Raw genomic sequence first — 18,119 nt, forward strand, 5'->3', positions numbered from 1 at the left:
ATTGTCTCTCTAAAAAGTTCTACTACACACAAATACAAAAAGGCACAACATGTTAAAGTTTTTTTTTTTCCAATTTTTTTTCTTTTCACTTTTTTTTTCATTTTTTTTTCACTTCTGTTTTTTTTTCTTTTTTTTTTCTGATTTGATTTTTTTTAATTTACTTTTCTTTTTTTTTTCTTTTTTTTTCCAACATGTTGTGCAACATTTTTTTTCCCAACATGTTGTGCAACACTATACAATATCATTAATAGCTCAAATAAAAAGATAAATAGCATGGTTTACCTATGGTGATCAAGCATGGTTCACCTATGCTTCCCCTAAATTCTACTAAGCTATTTCTCTCCCCCACACTTAAACTTTTGTCCGTCTCGGGCAAAACACTCATCATGTAACATCCAAGATATCCACATCCAAAAGAAGAATAGAGGGAAATAAATGGAAGAGAGAAAAGAATGAAATGACCAAATGATATGAATTTATTCAAGAAACATGTGATAACAAAAGGAATGGATAAAAGAAAGTGAGATAGCCTTCAATAAAATCATGCAAACCTATGATAATATGGTCTTGAAAGAATTAAGCAAGTTCTAGAGTAGCATTAACCACAAGTGCATCACACATCAATAGGAATAATAGGCTCAAAAATATCCTCACTAGGTATATCAAAAATTATCATCTCAATCTACTAATATAGAATCCATCATCAAGTTGTAATCACATGTAATCCAAGAATCCAATCATGACAATAATCATCAAACTCGACAATCAAATTTAACTAACTTTCACAATTTCTAAGATGATAAAAAAAACACATAGGAATTTATTATGAAAACACGACTAGACAAAATAAAAATGAACTACCCAGCAAAAGTAAACCAAGCAAACAAAGCAACTAAAGTAAAGACATATATACAAGCAGAAAGACAAAGTAAAGTGAGATTGGAACCAACTCCCCTAAATTTCTGGTGGTCGGAGTCAATTCAGTTCCAGAAGCAAATCTGGAAGTGGAATGGTTGTAGGTGTAGTGAGGATCGCTCCCTCCACCTTTAACTCCTCAAACATTTTCTCCGGTGGCCGAAGACAGTTCAGTTGGAGTGTCCACTCCAGAAGCTTCATTATTGCATATAGTGTTAGGGCTTTCCTCAAATGGTAGCATGCATCCTTGAATGATTTACTGCAAATGAAATATCTGAAAAATTCCTGTGAAATAAAAAGAAGATGCAAATCCTGCACGCATGCTGTGTGAGAAGGACTATAAATATTAACAAAATCAATAGAGCATGAATCAATAGATATATCACATCCACTATAATCAAAATAAACTACCTCCATGGAATTTCCTAAAGATTCAGAAGAAATATCAACCTTACCATCCTGAAAGATACCTGGAGGCTCGGGAATACTGAATGCGACATTCTCTTGGTCAGGTGAAAGAACTGGCTCTGGATCAGGTATAATCAATGGAAGTGATTCTTGAGTTACCCCTACACTTCCATCGTCACTAGATACATCTATGGACTCAATTGGTGGTTGAATAGTCATTGGAAGCGATTCTTGGGTCTCCCCTACACTTCCATCATCAAAAGGTACATCTACGGACTCAACTGGCTCAGCTGGTGGTGGAATAGTCAAAGAAAGTGATTCTTGGGTCTCCCCTACACTTCCATCATCAAAAGCAACGCCTGCAACACCAAAACTATCTGGAACACACTACAAGAATTTTTGCATTCAACAACACCCAATAGACAACGCTTTTTAATAAAAACGTTGTCGTTCTTTGTTTTACAACGCTTTTAGTGAAAAGCGTTGTCTATGGTATTTACTTTTTACTAAAGACAACGGTTTTTAATGAAGTGTTGTCTTTAGTGTTGTTGTTTATGGTCAAAGACAACATTTTTTTAAAAAACGTTTTTTAAAGTGTTGTGTATGTTTCCCCTAAACTCACTTAAAATAAATTCGCAGCCCTCGCTTTGCTAAACTCTAAACCCTCAACGCGCGCGCGCCTTCTCCTCACCACTCCTCTCCACGAGTTCTCCTCTCCACTCCTCTCCACGAGTGCCTTCTCCTCTCCTTCTCCTCTCCACGAGTGCCTTCTCCTCTCCACGAGCGCCTTCTCCTCTCCACGAGCGCCTTCTCCTCTCCACTCCTCTCCACGAGCGCCTTCTCCTCTCCACGAGCGCCTTCTCCTCTCCGTGCCGCGTGATCTCCTCTGAACCCTAATCTCGACCCAAACTCCTCACGCAAAACTCCTCACGCCGGCCCAACTCCTCCAAGTCGAGATCCCTAATCTCGCATTTCCCCATCTCCTCAATCAAAGTCAGCTTACCCTTCCTAATCTTCTCACGGCGGAGCCGACGGAGCCGAGATCCCTCAATTTCTTCTACTATCCGACGGAGCCGTAGCACTGCCACGCGGTTCTTCGATCCGGCTCCTCGATATCTTTGCTCTTGCCCTCACTGTTCCTCCCTCTCTCTGCTCTTCCTTACCTTCATTGCTCGTTCTCGACTTCGCTCTCTCATCCCTTCGTAATGGCGTCTCCACGAGTGCCTTCTCCTCTCCTTCTCCTCTCCACGAGCGCCTTCTCCTCTCCTTGCCGCGTGATCTCCTCTGAACCCTAATCTCGACCCAAACTCCTCACGCAAAACTCCTCACGCCGGCCCAACTCCTCCAAGTCGAGATCCCTAATCTCGCATTTCCCCATCTCCTCAATCAAAGTCAGCTTACCCTTCCTAATCTTCTCACGGCTCCTCAACTCCTCTGAACCCTTCGATCTTAGTTCCTTCCTCGCAGAGCAGATTCGAGAGTAGGAGGAACGGAAGAAAGAAAGGTAAAATTTCTTCCATCCCTCTAGAATAAGATTTTGTTTATTTTTGATTATTTTCCGAACTAGCCATTTTGCCGGATTCATACTGCATCAATTTTCCCCCTCCCCTGATTGTATTTTCTCATGATTTAATATGGAATTTTTAAACGTTTAGCTATAGACTTTGGCAGTAGGTATTAATCCTTAAAAATAGCATGAAGCATATAACATGCTATCCTTTTTTCTCAAATTCAGTGTGAAGCTGTTGGCCAAGTTGCAGATATTATTCACATTCCAGCCTTTCTTTGTCGTCAGGTATAATGTGCAGCTTGAAATTAATCAATCTCTAGTGTTATTCTACTATTATTTTTATTGTGTACCCTTAATGCGCAGAGAATATCTCTCATTTTTATTGTATCTAAAACTTGTGTTCTGCATTATCTCATCTTAATTCTGGGCAGTGACTTGTGCCTACTCAGTTTGTTGAATTTATATCAACTACTATTGTTATATTTATGTCACTTGCCTTCTAAGAGCTTAATGACTTAAGTATGATTTAATACATCATGCACTATTGCATTGAGTTGCTTATGTTGATGTCCCTTTGAGGAAGTTGCAGATTCTCAAGTGCTAAAGAAACAAAGTTGCTTATTATAAGTTATAATTCAAGCATTTTCCTGGAATGGTTTCATTTTTCAACTAAAGGTTAACATGTTTCAATAGAGAATATGTTTTGGTGAATGCTCCAATATTATATGACTCTACAATTTATACCAAGGCAAAAGTACCTAACTACCTATACGTAGACTCTAACAAACATGTACATATGGATAATATAGATAACTAGGTTATCTCCCCAAGTGAGAAAATTGCTATTGGGATTGCATTTTGATGAGAAACCTGTATGGTCAAAAATTTTCAGGTAGAAATACAATTTTGATTAATTGTTTAAATATTTTGTTATAGTTTCACACTATTGTTTGTGTTAATATTTTTAGGTATTAGCTCATTGTTGATTGATTAGTTATAAAGAATGGACAAAGATTGGATGTCAAAGGATAGACTATCACGTGAATATGAGAATGGAGTTGAGTCTTTCTTGCAATTTGCAATGGAAAACACTAATGATCCGAATATGGGAATATCTTGCCCATGTGCAAAATGTGGCAATCTAAAGAAGAAAAATATACAAACTATCAGGGCACATCTGTATTGTAACGGTATAGATATGACATATCATACATGGATATGGCACGGCGAAAGATCTACGATAGGGATTTCACAAAATGAAAGTGACCAAGTAGGGCCAAATGAATATGTTCGTGAGGAACCAATAAATATGGTTCATGATGCATATGATAGTTATGCTGAGAATCCAACCCAATTCAATAAGCTTCTTGAAGATGCCGAGACACCTTTATATCCGGGATGCACTAAATTTACAAGGTTATCTGCAATTGTGAAATTATTCAACTTGAAGGCTAAATATAGTTGGAGTGATAAAAGTTTCACTGACCTACTCAGTTTGTTAGGAGAAATACTTCCAGATGACAATAAATTGCCTTTATCTCTGTATGATGCAAAGAAAAGCTTATCTGCATTAGGGATGGATTATGTAAAAATTCACGCTTGTCCTAATGATTGTATCTTATACCGGAAGGAGTATGAGGATTTAACTAATTGCCCTACTTGCGGGATGTCAAGGTGGAAGTTGGGAAAAAAAATATGATAAATGAAGGAATTCCTGCCAAGGTTTTGTGGTACTTCCCCCCTATTCCAAGATTTCAAAGAATGTTTCGGAATAAAGAGATATCTAAGGAGTTGACTTGGCATGCCGAAAAAAGACTTTGTGATGGATATTTACGCCATCCAGCTGATACACCTTCTTGGAAAATAGTTGATCGCAAATGGCCAGATTTTGGTATTGAGGCAAGAAATCTCAGATTGGCTATATCAGCTGATGGGATGAATCCTCATGGTTTAATGAGTTCTGCATATAGTTGTTGGCCAGTTTTAATGATTACTTATAATCTTCCTCCATGGTTGTGTATGAAGAGAAAATTTATGATGCTCACATTGTTAATTTCTGGTCCCAAACAGCCAGGAAATGATATTGATGTTTACTTAGCACCTCTAATTGATGACTTAAAATGCTTATGGGATATAGGTGTCGAAGCATATGATGCATATCGCCAAGAAACTTTTATGCTTAGGGCTATCTTATTATGGACGATCAATGATTTTCCTGCATATGGGAACATGTCAGGATGCATTGTGAAAGGATATCATGCATGTCCTATTTGTGGTGAAGATACCTATTCAACAAGGTTGAAGCATAGTAGGAAAATGTCTTATACAGGTCATAGAAGGTTTCTACCTGCAACTCATCCTTATCGAAGGCAACGGAAGGCATTTAATGGGAACCAAGAATTTAACCCTGCTCCAAAACCATTAAGTGGCGATGAAGTTTTTGAAAGAGTTGAAAGAATTAATTGTCATTGGGGAAAAATGAGTAGAAAGTCTCAGTCGAATGATGATGTAAAATCATGCTGGAAAAAAAATCAATTTTCTTTGAACTTCAGTATTGGAAACATCTATACATTCGACATGTTCTTGATGTGATGCACATTGAAAAGAATATTTGTGAAAGTCTTATCGGAACGTTACTTGATATTCCAGGAAAAACAAAGGATGGAGTAGCAGCGAGATTAGACCTTTTGGCAATGAATGTCAGATAGATTTGGCACCAAGGATGGGGGAGAAGAAAACATTTTTGCCAGATTGTTATACACTTAGTAAGGATGAGAAAAGGAAAATTTTGAATTCTTTGTTTGGAATACAACTTCCATCATGTTACTCATCTAATGTTAAAAACCTCGTGTCGTTGAAGGACTTAAAACTTATTGGCCTTAAGTCACACGACTACCACGCTTTAATGCAACAATTGCTTCACTGTGGCGATCGTGGTGTTTTGCCCAAACATGTTAGAGACACTATCACTCGCTTGTGTTTCTTCTTCAATGTGTTATGTAATAAAGTGATAGATGTTTCAAGGATGGATGATATGCAAAGAGAGATTGTGACAATATTGTGTTTACTTGAAAAGTATTTCCCTTCATTTTTTGATATAATGATTCATTTAAGTGTTCATCTTGTGCGGAGGTGAAACTATGTGGACCGGTTTGGTATAGGTATATGTATCCATTTGAAAGATACATGAAGATTTTGAAAGGTTATGTGCGAAATCGCAATCGACCTGAAGGGTGTATGCTGAATCTTATATTCTGAAGAGGTTGTTGAATTTTGCTCGGACTATCTCTGTAGTGTGCACACAATTGGGATCCCATCAAGTCATCGACAAATAGAACTTACTAAGCCTTTATCAGGTGCTGTGGTCCACTCCACTACTCAAGCACATCGTTATGTATTGGCAAATGATGCTGAGATTGATCTCTATATCGAGTAATGTATCTAACTTATTAATATTTTAATGTGGTTTGCTTACATTCTATTGGTTTATTTATACCAAATAATTTGATTAGGGAACACATGGCGTATTTGAATGCAAGATTTCCTCGTAAGGCTAAGTCCAAGAAGTGGTTACAAGATGAGCATAATCGAACGTTTATTACTTGGTTGCGTGATCGTGTAAGTTTCTTTAGTATTACATATTGGCATACATTCATTTTCATATTTATGCATAATTAAAAATTTATTGCATAAAAAATTTAGGTTGCTGATGTAGTTGACCATTCCACTCATCAAGTTTCAGAAAGATTGATGTGGATAGCTCGCGGGCCTAACAAGCAAGTACTAAAATACTCTAGCTATTTGATTGATGGGGTTACTTATGCTACAAAAGAGCGTGATGCTATACGAGTTGTTCAAAACTCCGGAGTCAGCTTAGTTGCAAAGACAATGCAAGTTGCAAGTGCAAAGGATAAAAATCCTATTGTGTCAGATATGATTTTTTATGGAGTTATAGAAGAAATATGGGTAGTTGATTACCATAAATTTCAACTTCCAATATTTAAATGTAATTGGGTGGAGCATAATAACGACATTAAAGTAGATGATCTTGGTTTCACATTGGTAAACCTCAATAGACTTGGATTCAAATCTGACGCTTTTATCCTGGCAAGCCAAGCAAAGCAAGTATTTTACATTGAAGATCCTGAAGATCCTTTATGGAGTGTTGTACTTGCAACACCAAACAGAGACTACTTTGAATACCTAAAGGGCGAAGAGTTAGAGGACACTGCTATCCACTATCAATGTTTTAGTAGGGGGTTACCATCAATGGATATTGACGGAGAAGATGATAATGAACCACCATGTATTCGTGAAGACTGTGATGGAAGTTGGATTGACAATATTTAATTGCTGAATTTTTGCTTTTGAATATAAGTGTGTAAACAATTTACCTATGAGGATGAATTTGTGGACAATATTAATATGTTATATTCCTCACTTTAATTCGAATCAGATATGTTGTGATGTTATTGCAAGTTTCTGCTTTTATCTTTTATTTTTTTTCATACTGTTGTGAATTTGTTGGTGTAAATATATCATCTTGCTGTGAGTTTATGCATGTTTCTAACTAAACTTATGTTGATCAGTCTAAGTTGTTACAGATCAATGGATTCTACTAGAAAGAGTAAGAGAATAGGGCAACTTGCAAAGTTGGACAAGGGTAAAGAAGTCATTACAGTTGCCCGTGAAGAGAGTTGCGAGGGTGATAAAGTGTTGGATTCCAAAGACACTATCTCCTCAAGAACTTCTAGAGGTCGCACACAGTTGGATAAGATTACAAAGCAAAGAATGCAAGGTATTAGAAATGAGGTGTCATTCAATAATTTTGGACAACCGATAGGACCAGCTGTTGTAGCCATGCAAAGTTACATTGGTGTCTTGGCTCGGCAAAAGGTTAATATTAAATACAAGACATGGAAGCAAGTCCCAATTGCTGTCAAAGAATTAATATGGGAATCAGTCAATGTAAGCAAGTTAGCATGTTTTAACAATTATAATATTTCACTACTAATGATAGATATATTTTATGTTTGTCTTAATTAATCTTATTAATGTTTTCCACTTATTTGATGTACAGTTGATTTATAATGTTGACTCAAAGTGGAAAAAGGGATGTTTGAGGTCTGCAAACAGTAAGTGGAGGCAATACAAGACCCATCTCACCCAAAAATTTATTTTAAGCAGGCGTGACAAACTTGAGGAGTTGAATGAGCCACCTGTTGGCTTTGAAATTACAAGAGAAGATTGGCGTGCGTTTGTCATTAGTCGCATTTCTGAAGATTTCATTGTAAGATTCTAAATTTTTTCTTTTGAAACTATTCGATCATAATTCATTATGTATTATTCAAATTTGATATGTCGCCTGTTTGAAATAACTAGAAACTCAGTGATCAACAAAAAGAGCGAAGGAAAAAAAATAGATATCCTCATCGACTCTCACGCAAAGGGTATGCACGCTTTGCTGAAGAAATTGTAAGTATTTTTAAAATATATTTCCTCTAAGAACCCTCTAATTGATTCACATTAAATTATTTCACATTTGTTATTTGATTTTTCTTTGTTGTAGGGGACTGAATTATGTGATGATAATGACATCAATAGAGCTATTATGTAGAAGAAAGGACGCGCCAACAAAGGAGGAGAGTTTGAAGGTGAAGATTTGGTGGACACAGTACACAAGATTGTAAGTAAATTTTCATGTTCTTCTGATAATGACTTCAATATATCTTCTAGTTTTCGAGAGTAAAGTTGCATGCATGCATACCCTTTGCGTGAGGAAGCCAAGGCAAGCAGTGCAATGAGGAGTTTAACAACCATTCCTTGCATAGCTTGAATTCTCAGTACTAGAGCATGTATTGAGGAAGTAAATGGTGAATGAATGCATTGAGAGCTTAGAGGTGACGGGTTTATATAGAACAGATGTGGATTTACTAGGTATCTAGGTTTGAAATGTTCTTACTTGGAGAAGAGATCAAGTCGAAAAGTCTATTACATGCAGTGGTTTCCTTTTGCTGCAATCAATTAATGGTGAATGCATTGAGAACTTAGAGGTGATAGCTAGAGTTTCTATAGAACAGATGCAGATAAATCAACCAGGTTTGAAACGTTCTTGGCAGTAAGCAATTTGTAAGCTTCAGTAACCCAAGGGCCAGTAAAGTTGTTCCCCAGACCACTGCTCTGAAGCTTCTATTATGTTTTCCCACTTGATTGGTGACAAATAAAGCTCCTTGTCTCCTTGAGCATTCTCTTTGTGCTGTTTTAGTTTGAATTAAAGCATAAGATTCATGAATCGGAACTTGAGAGGTTGGGAACAACTTTACTTTTGATTATTCTTTCCTGCAACTCCAGACAATTAGCTTCAATTATGTGGTGGTCCTCTCTTTATGGGTTTGTGTAGTGAAAATTTATTAAAATTTTGTCATTTTATTAAACTTGTAGTCAATTGCTCAATCAAATATGTGCCTTTTTTAGAACTGTGCAGAAGTAAATATATGATTGAATGCCAAAAAAGGAAAAAATATTTCAAAGTCAACTTCATATTTGTTCAATATGACTTACTAAGCACTTGACTTGAGCTATCACGGGAAGAACCGGCCTGGACATCAGTATTTTTTAAACCAATATTGCATATCCTTGGTAATTATCCTTGGTAAAGTACTGATAATTCTTTTTAATGTTGCATTACAGGATGAATATATACAGCAAAAGAGGGAGGGTAAGCTGCAATGCGAAGGAGCAAAAGAGGATATTCTTACCAAGGCACTTGAAACTCAGGAATATTCTGGGCGTGTCCGGGGTATCGGAGGTCATATCAACCCAACAATCTATTTCAATGTTGGTAGAACAAGGAAGAAATATGATGTTACCCTAGATATAATCGCTGAGCATAAAAGGGAGCTGAAGGAGGCGAAGATGCAAATTTTAGAACAAGATGTACGCATCCAAAAACTTGAAGCATTAATGCATAAAAGGGGTGCATGGGACAATTCAATTGATGACAAAGGCAGTTGCTCGGTGAAGTTTCATCAGAAGAATATTGAAGAAGATGACGTACAGATTGTGGGTAAAGACGAAGTTTTACAGGTAAAATACAAGTTATAGTGATATTCATTATTATTATAGCATTATAAACTAAATATAATCAACATGTTTTTTTTAATATTTTAGGGTCAATCAGTTGCATTGACATTGGAATCTTGCTCAAATATTGTTGCATATGGTACAATTGTTTGTTTGAATGGCATGGAAAAAATGCTTCATGGTATTCCATTTCCCAAGAATTGCATTCGAGTCTCCATTGATCAAGCAGTGGACAAATCCGCTCCTTTGCCATATCCAATTCCAAGTGAATGTGAAGTAATTGGTGATGCCATAGGAACTGTTGTGGCTTGGCCTGAACAGCAGATTGTGAAGCAAGATGAGGTATATGAGATATTATATTTCTAATTATATTGTCACTTTATTATTATATTTCTAATTATATTGCCACTTTATTATTATTCAACCTAGCTATCTAACTTGTTTATATTTGAAATTATTAGAAGCCTAGAAGGAAGAAGTTTGAACGAAAAAAATCAAAACCTACTTTGTCAACAAGTGTCCCAAGAGCATTACATATGTTATATTGTTACAGTAAGCATGCTCTAGATGGAGGAAAATGTATATCAATGTGCTTAGATAATGAAGTGTTTGATGAAGATTGTGAACTTTTTCTTGACCTTGAGGACATCAATTCTTTGTATCATTTGGAGGCAATTTCAGGAAATTTGATCGTTGCCTACATATGGTAAGTAAGTTTATTTAAGCAATTTCAGCAACTTTTTCATCACATGTTTGCTTCCCAATTTTAGCAACTTATTATGGTTTATTGTTACAATTTCACCAACTTATTATGAGTGATCATTATTTTTTAATCCACATGATTGTTTTATGAGTGATCATTATCTTTTTTCTTGTATATTTTTAAGTATCTTAAATGTGCTTGTCCTCAAGAAATAAAAGAATTTGCATGTATACATTTCTGGTATGTTTAATATGCAAGACTGTTCATAGTAAGTTCTCATGTATGGATGTTACTATCATCAGCCATAACTTAGTGTTATGAGTGATCATTATTTTTTCCAACTTATTATGAGTGTTTTGTATCTAAATTTTATTATTTAGTATCTAAATATTTTTTTTCTTTGCAATGATAGGTGTCTGTATAAAAAGATGGTGAAAGATACCAAGACAAAGAAATTCAGATTTATGAATCCTCACAAACTCCCATATCTGGCAAAAACGGCACAAGACAAATCAGTTAAGCTTGAAACCCTGAATCAAAGGGCAACTCTTTTAGCAGATAAGCTGACAAGTGCATCAACAGATCAACTAGTGTTAGTGCCATGTAATGTCGGGTAAGCAAGAAGTAAAACATCACTTTCAATTGCTTCCTTTCGATAATTTATTCAATTTTATGATCTAATCCTATGTATTTGCCTAGTTTCCATTGGAATCTTAGTGTTATTGAACCTTACAAGGATGCTATTTACTTGCTGGATTCCCTAAGTTGCCGCATTCGCGATGATGATTCAAAATACGTAATGGAAATGTGAGTTCAGATTTCTTTTAGTAAATATTTATTATAATAAAAATCTTATTTAACAAATATTCTTAACGTATGAAGGGCCTTAAAATTGTTTAATTCAACCAAGGGAAGGAAAGGTAGGAAAAATGTTAAGTGGGAAGTAGTTAAGGTATGTGTACTTTTGTTTAACATATATTGTAATGTGTATAATTTTCATTAACAATTTGACTCTAATTACTATATATAGGCTCCTCAACAACCGGATGCGAAACAATGTGGTTTTTTTGTGATGCGCTTTATGAGAGAAATTATTGAAGAAGTTGAGACTATTGAGAGAGATTCGCTGCAATCAATAGTAACATTATTTAGCTTATCTCAAATTATTTGACATAAACTATTTAAAATTGCAAAGTGATCAGTGTTGATTATTTTTTCCATTAACATAAATTGTGTATGCTCACAGTTCACAAAAAAAGGGTACTCTCGTGAACAAATTGATGAGGTTCGGTCCGAGTTGGCGGAGTGCATACAAGATCATATTTATGAATAGGTATGGAATGATAGTTGCCATAATTCTATTTAGATTTAAGTTCATGGAATGGTGGTTTTTTTTGGTGGAATCATAGTTAATGCCAATTTTTTTGATGCAGTGCATAGTTACCAGATCGACCTTGAGCAGTTGACCCCAAAGAAAAGTTGTCACTGAAGTTTAAAAACTTGTGAAAATTTTTAGTGAATGATGATGTTTTGTGAATGATGATGTTTTGGAAAAATTGTCACTTAGGTGAAAGGATGTTTTCTGGATTAATATGCAAGTACAAAGCACTGTATTATATGTTATTCTGTAAAGTTCTGTCAGTGTAAATTATCTAGTTTCTTTATCTAGCTTTTGTTCCACTATTGGGTTTGTTTTTCTAATAATTACTCGTGCAGCAAAATACTGAGCAAGAAGCTATAGATCTTATAATCAGGTAAAGTAGAAAAAGTTAACTACTTCATTATGCTTTCATCTTAGTATTTGTATATTTGATTTGTCTTCTTTGAACCAGCTTCAAGTCAAAAAGCCAGATCCTCTAGTCATCTTCGTATCTTTGATCTAAAAAGCTTCTGAAACAAGTCATCTTCTCCAAGCATATATATTGGCCATGTTAAGTGACACAAACAAGATCTAAAACCATGTGTTTAAGGCATTCAAAGCTATTGGCCTCATCCGGTGGGTGGCTGTTCAGAAGACTGCTCGTGAGGGGATGCAGTGGGTTTCAATTGGCAATGAGGTGACATAGTAGGTTTCAACCGACAAAGAGGAACACATGAGGTGTTAAAGGCGGCAAGCGGTGGTGCAGTTCATAGGAGCATACCAGTAGTTTTGTTCTTTTTCGTGTGCCAGTTGGCAGATGGAATGAATTTTTTTCCCTGTGCCAACCAGCATGGACAAAATTTAAAACTTCGAGGCTTCTAAAGTTGTTGGTCTCTTCCTGATCAATACTTTTAATCTTCCATCTTAACTAAGGTAATATTTCTTCGCCATTTCGTGTTCTGGTGTTTGGATTGCTATGGATGGAGAAGTTGTGCAATAATTCAGAGTGATGCCACCGTTGGGATTCGAGGTGATAAGTTGCAAATTTCTAGGCTAACCAAAACAATGTGGGTGCTTCTCATGTGGTGTGGTAGGATGTCTTAAAAAGAATAGGACAGTAAGATGAGTAATTTACTTTTTTTGATTGCTTGATCAGATGGCCTTTGGACAAATGCATAACCATAAAAGATGGATAATTCAGAATATTGGTTATTAGGGAGAAAGGTGATAGAGATCTCATTTACGATGAGCCACACAATCTTTTCAAGAAAATAAAGTTCTTATGTGCTTTATATTAACTTGGTTTTTCTCTAATGATTTCTATCTGTTTGTATTGCAGGTTCTAAAATATAGTAAGCATTGTAGAGTCTGTGACAAATGCGTTGATGGCTTTGATCATCATTGCAGGGTGAGGGTTTTCTCCATTCACAACCTTATATGTTTTGTTATCTTGTAGTAATATGCAGTATTCATCTTTCCTTGTAGTGGATCAATAACTGCATAGGAAGAAAAAATTACAAAAGGTTCTTCATCCTCATGGTGTTTGCTCTTCTCTTGGTAAGCACAAATATTTCCTACCATTCCAATAGTTGTATTCATTAATCATAGTGATTGACACTATTTTCTTAGTGTAGATTTATCATCTGTGTGCATCAACTTAGAAGATACTATTTTCTTAGTACGTGAAGGACCTGATACATAGAATGCATTTTATGTCAGGTCCTTTTCATTCTGATTGACTATTGATTGGTCTCCATGCTTTGTGCACCTTGGGCCAGCTTATTCTGCAGTGGGCTGTTGGGATGCTTGTGCTGATACTGTGTTTTGTTGAGAGAAGGAGATTTTCTGCTGAAATTGTTTCAAAGCTGGGTAGTAGCTTTTCCTTGGCACCCTTTATCATTGTGGTGGTGAGTACTCAGAAGAGAAAATGAATGAAAATCACACATCATAATGAGGATTTTTCAAGGTTCTGATACTAATTTGATAATGTCTCTATAATGCAGGCTGTGTGCACTTTATTAGCCATGGTTGCTACTCTTCCAGTTGCACAACTTTTCTTCTTCCATATTCTTTTAATAAAAAAGGTACACTACTTTCATATTTCTACTTGTGACACAGCAAACACTACCAGTTACACAGCTCCTACATTTATATAAAACAAACCTATGTATCCGGTCAAATATCTCTATTTCAAGGAATATATCTTTTATATTTTCAAATTCTTTGCATTCATCCATACACTGAGCATTACTGAAACTTATTATCCAACTGAACTATTACAGCTTGTTATTTAACTGATAGATTTTCCATAGTGGAAAACAAATAGTAGAATTTGAACGATATGGTGTTGTTTATTCATCAATTCTGGAGAAAATTGACACTTTAACTAGCTCATGCTACTCTACATGGATGCGCTTACAGGGAATCAGCACCTATGATTACATTATTGCTTTGAGGAAGCAAGATCAGGAGCAGGAGCAACTTGCTGTTGGTGGGCAGCAAAGTCCGCAAATGTCCCAAGTGAGCTCTTTTACTGGACTAAGCAGCACCAGTTCTTTCAATCAATTCCATCGCGGTGCATGGTGTACTCCGCCAAGATTATTCCTTGAGGATCAGGTATCATACTTTCATTATTTAGAAAGTTATTGTGAATGTAATTTACCATGGTTAAGATTATTTTTGAAAAACCTTTTAATAAGATTTTTTTTACTGTACGAGGCAAATCCATTTAATTAAAAGTTTTTTTTTGGTAAAAAAGCCTAGTTGTAAATCTTTATCAGCACTTCATTCATTTCTCCTTATTCATCATTATCGTATTTTTGAATAAAAATTGAAATAACAAATGTAATCCACTTGCTTATTGTACACTTGGTTCAATGGTTAGCGAACTTAGGTGTGTGCTGTTTGAATTTTGTTTTCATGCATTGACCTCTTTAGATGATTTGTTTCTTGTGAACCTATTTTGAAAGATGCAATATATCTTTTAATATGGGTAGTTAATGTTGTTATAATTAACCCGTTTTTATGGAATTTCGTGAACTAAGAATCTTGTAAACTGCATGCGATTTCTTATTCAAGCTCTCGCTGGAAAGCTAACCAAAATCAACTTAGTTGATCATTAGCTATTCATAAATTGAACTGCATTCACATTTCCATTGCCAACTTCTGACTTCTGAGAATTTGATAGTAGGATAATGTCTACAGTTTGTTAATATATATATTTCCATGACGCATGGGTGTTGGAAGGGAATAGAATGTCGTCCTCGATTTTGGGACTGTGAATGTGTCATGTCAAGTTGAACTTTTACCTTGCTTCAGCTCAATTGTGTAAATAATTGTCAATCTCATGGTATAACTTAAGTTAGATTCTATTACAGAAATTCTAGTTCAAAATTAATTCTAGTTCAAAATTAATGTCAATAGCACTCGTTGCTTTTTCACGTTCGTTTAAAAACAATTGAGTAAAATGCAGCAGAATATAAGTTAAGTAAAAACAATTGCTAACACAGTTTATTTTTACTTGGTTCGGAGTCTACAGCACTCCCGCTTGGTTAATATATATGCTTAGAACTTGTAAAGACAGGTCAAACATTAATATGCTTGGTTAATATATCCATCTACAGCACTCCCGCTTTTTCCTCTAAATATGATTTTCATTTAGCACAGAACTAATGCCAATTTTTTTATTTTGATGCAGTGTTTAAAGAGCTTGAGTAGAAGTTGGCCCTAAAGAAAACTTGTCAGTTACGATATAAACACACTTACGGTATGAATTACATGTATATATAACATTGACATATTATTTAGTACGAGATTTACATGTATGAAAGTTTTCATACAAAATTTCTTGATTGCCTACAACCCCAGGTGTGCTGATGACAAGTTGAAGAAGATGGCTCTAAGAGTGATAGCTGAAAGCCTTTCAGAAGAAGAGATTGTTGGACTTAAAGAAGCAATTCCATGCGATGGACACCAACAGCAGTTAGTCAATGATGAGGTTTTGTAAAACTTGTGTGTTTGAAAAATTATTGTCATGAAGTTAAGGATAACTTGTATGATACAAATTTAATTTGTGGATCAATATGTATACATTTTGTTTGTATAATATAAAGTTTTATTTATTTGTTAAATAGTCTTATTATAAAAATGATTGTGGTTGTGGATATTCAATTATATGTAAATTTTGAGTATTTTTTATAATTTTTGCTATTTAATTAAGAAAAACACTATTTTTTATAAATTTAAAAAGACAACGTTTTTAAGTAATAAAAGACAACGCTTAAAAAATAATGTCTTTGAGACCAACCACAACGCTTTTAAAGCGTTGTCTTTGATATGTGCATTTTTACAACAGCATCTTTAACAACGCTTTTTAAGAACGAATAGACAACGCTTAAAAAGCGTTGTCTTTGTGACCAACCACAACGCTTTTAAAGCGTTGTCTTTGATATGTGCATTTTTACAACAGCATCTATAACAACGCTTTTTAAGAACGAAAAGACAACGCTTAAAAAGCGTTGTCTTTGTGACCAACCACAACGCTTTTAAAGCGTTGTCTTTGATATGACTTTCTACAACACCATCTACAACATCACTTTTTAAGTACATACGACAACTCCAAAAAAGCGTTGTTGTTTAGCTTTTTTCTTGTAGTGACAACAATATCATCTACAACAACATAATCAGAATCAAATACAACATCACTATACAAAATACTAGAAGAAGTATGTAGAGTAGCAGAATCAAAATTAGGAATATCACAAACTCTACAATCCATCTCCTCGGAAGTCGATGTGGTAAGATGATCTGATTGCAACTGTAACTGTGTCGATGATTGTGTTCTTTCCTGGAATTGTGTTTCTTGATGTTGTCCAAATTGTTGCAACTGCTCCCTAAAATCCTGCTCAGACTGATGCTGAAGATATGACTGATAATGTTGAGACCACTCAGAAATCCTTTGTTGTATGCTCCCATACCCGAATCCTGCAACGACATTATACCTGTTCTGCTGATGGATCTGATAAAACTAAGGATCAGGCTGATAATATTGGATCCTGGTAGGGAGTACACTAGCAAAGGAATGAACATCCTCGGTAATCGCCGGTCTAGTCTCATATTGCTGATAATTTGCAGACATAATCTCAATAAGTTCTCTGGCTTGAGCAGATGTCTTGTTAACTAAAGCCCCTCCACACAATCCCTCATAGAAGTATATAATCAGTAGCTGATCGCTTATCTGGTGCTGAGGGCAACTAGCAACAAGTCTTTTAAATCTATCCCAATATTCTTGAAATGGTTCTCCTGTGAATTGTTGGATTCCACAAATACTCCTCCGAATAGCTGCAATCCTAGAAGCAGGAAAGAACCTCGCCAGAAATAATTTCTTCATCTCGGTCCAACTGGAAATTGAATTGGGTGGGAGACAATACAACCAATCTTTTGCTGAATCCGCCAATGAGAATGGAAATGCTCTAAGTCTGACATCTTCACTTGATACGCCATGTGGATTCCATGAAGAGCACACCGCATTCAATTCATGTAGATGTCTGTTGGGATCTTCACCAGATAGTCCATGAAATTTCGGTAATAAATGTACAATTTTCCATAACTTGAAATCTGCGTCCAAATCAGAATGATAAATGCAAAAAGTGTTAGTTAGAGCCCTAGAGCCAATCATTTGATGATTATATGGACTCATGTATATCATATTCTTAATAAAGGCATTGGTTTTTTGGTTATTATGCTTATTTGTATTAGTGTCAGATAAAATAAGTATAGTAACGTCCTTGAGTATAACGTTCATACCTATATCAATCGATTAGTTGAATCGATAGTGAGATGATATAGGGAACACTACTCTAAATCATTCCTAGTCGAGTATTAACATTCAGGGACAATGTTAATACAATAAGACTAGCATGTAGGTCAGCTCGATGACTTGATCTCACAAGTCATGGATATAGAGATATCAAGCTGACACATGGGTATGCATTAGAGAATGTATACTGAATGACCCGCCATGAGAAAGTATCATGGATCGTTATATGAGTGTCATATACTTTCTCATGTGGCTATTAGTATGACTATTAGTCCTTAGACCTGAAGTCACCATGGATCCCTACATAAGGAGTTATGTACTT

The 18,119-nt window shown here is 35.5% G+C and overlaps 1 protein-coding gene across 1 annotated transcript; it reads left to right on the plus strand.

Moving 5' to 3' along the window:
* The first annotated feature begins 13,451 nt into the window (after positions 1-13,451).
* On the plus strand, positions 13,452-17,040 carry LOC122050349 (probable protein S-acyltransferase 22). The gene is made up of 5 exons (XM_042611259.1): positions 13,452-13,536; positions 13,758-13,886; positions 13,983-14,063; positions 14,401-14,595; positions 16,888-17,040. Exons 1-5 carry the CDS (start codon positions 13,516-13,518, stop codon positions 17,038-17,040), a joined length of 579 nt encoding a protein of 192 aa, XP_042467193.1. The 5' UTR covers positions 13,452-13,515.
* The last annotated feature ends 1,079 nt before the right edge of the window (positions 17,041-18,119 follow it).

Source organism: Zingiber officinale, chromosome 3A (assembly GCF_018446385.1).
Source record: "Zingiber officinale cultivar Zhangliang chromosome 3A, Zo_v1.1, whole genome shotgun sequence".
NCBI lineage: Eukaryota > Viridiplantae > Streptophyta > Magnoliopsida > Zingiberales > Zingiberaceae > Zingiber > Zingiber officinale.

Excerpts from the sequence above, each read along its gene's own strand:
- LOC122050349 (XM_042611259.1), top strand. The coding sequence starts at position 13,516 with ATGGTGTTTGCTCTTCTCTTG. Across the intron at positions 13,537-13,757 it reads TGGTGTTTGCTCTTCTCTTG|CTTATTCTGCAGTGGGCTGT; the intron begins GTAAGCACAAAT and ends ACCTTGGGCCAG. Across the intron at positions 13,887-13,982 it reads CACCCTTTATCATTGTGGTG|GCTGTGTGCACTTTATTAGC; the intron begins GTGAGTACTCAG and ends TCTATAATGCAG.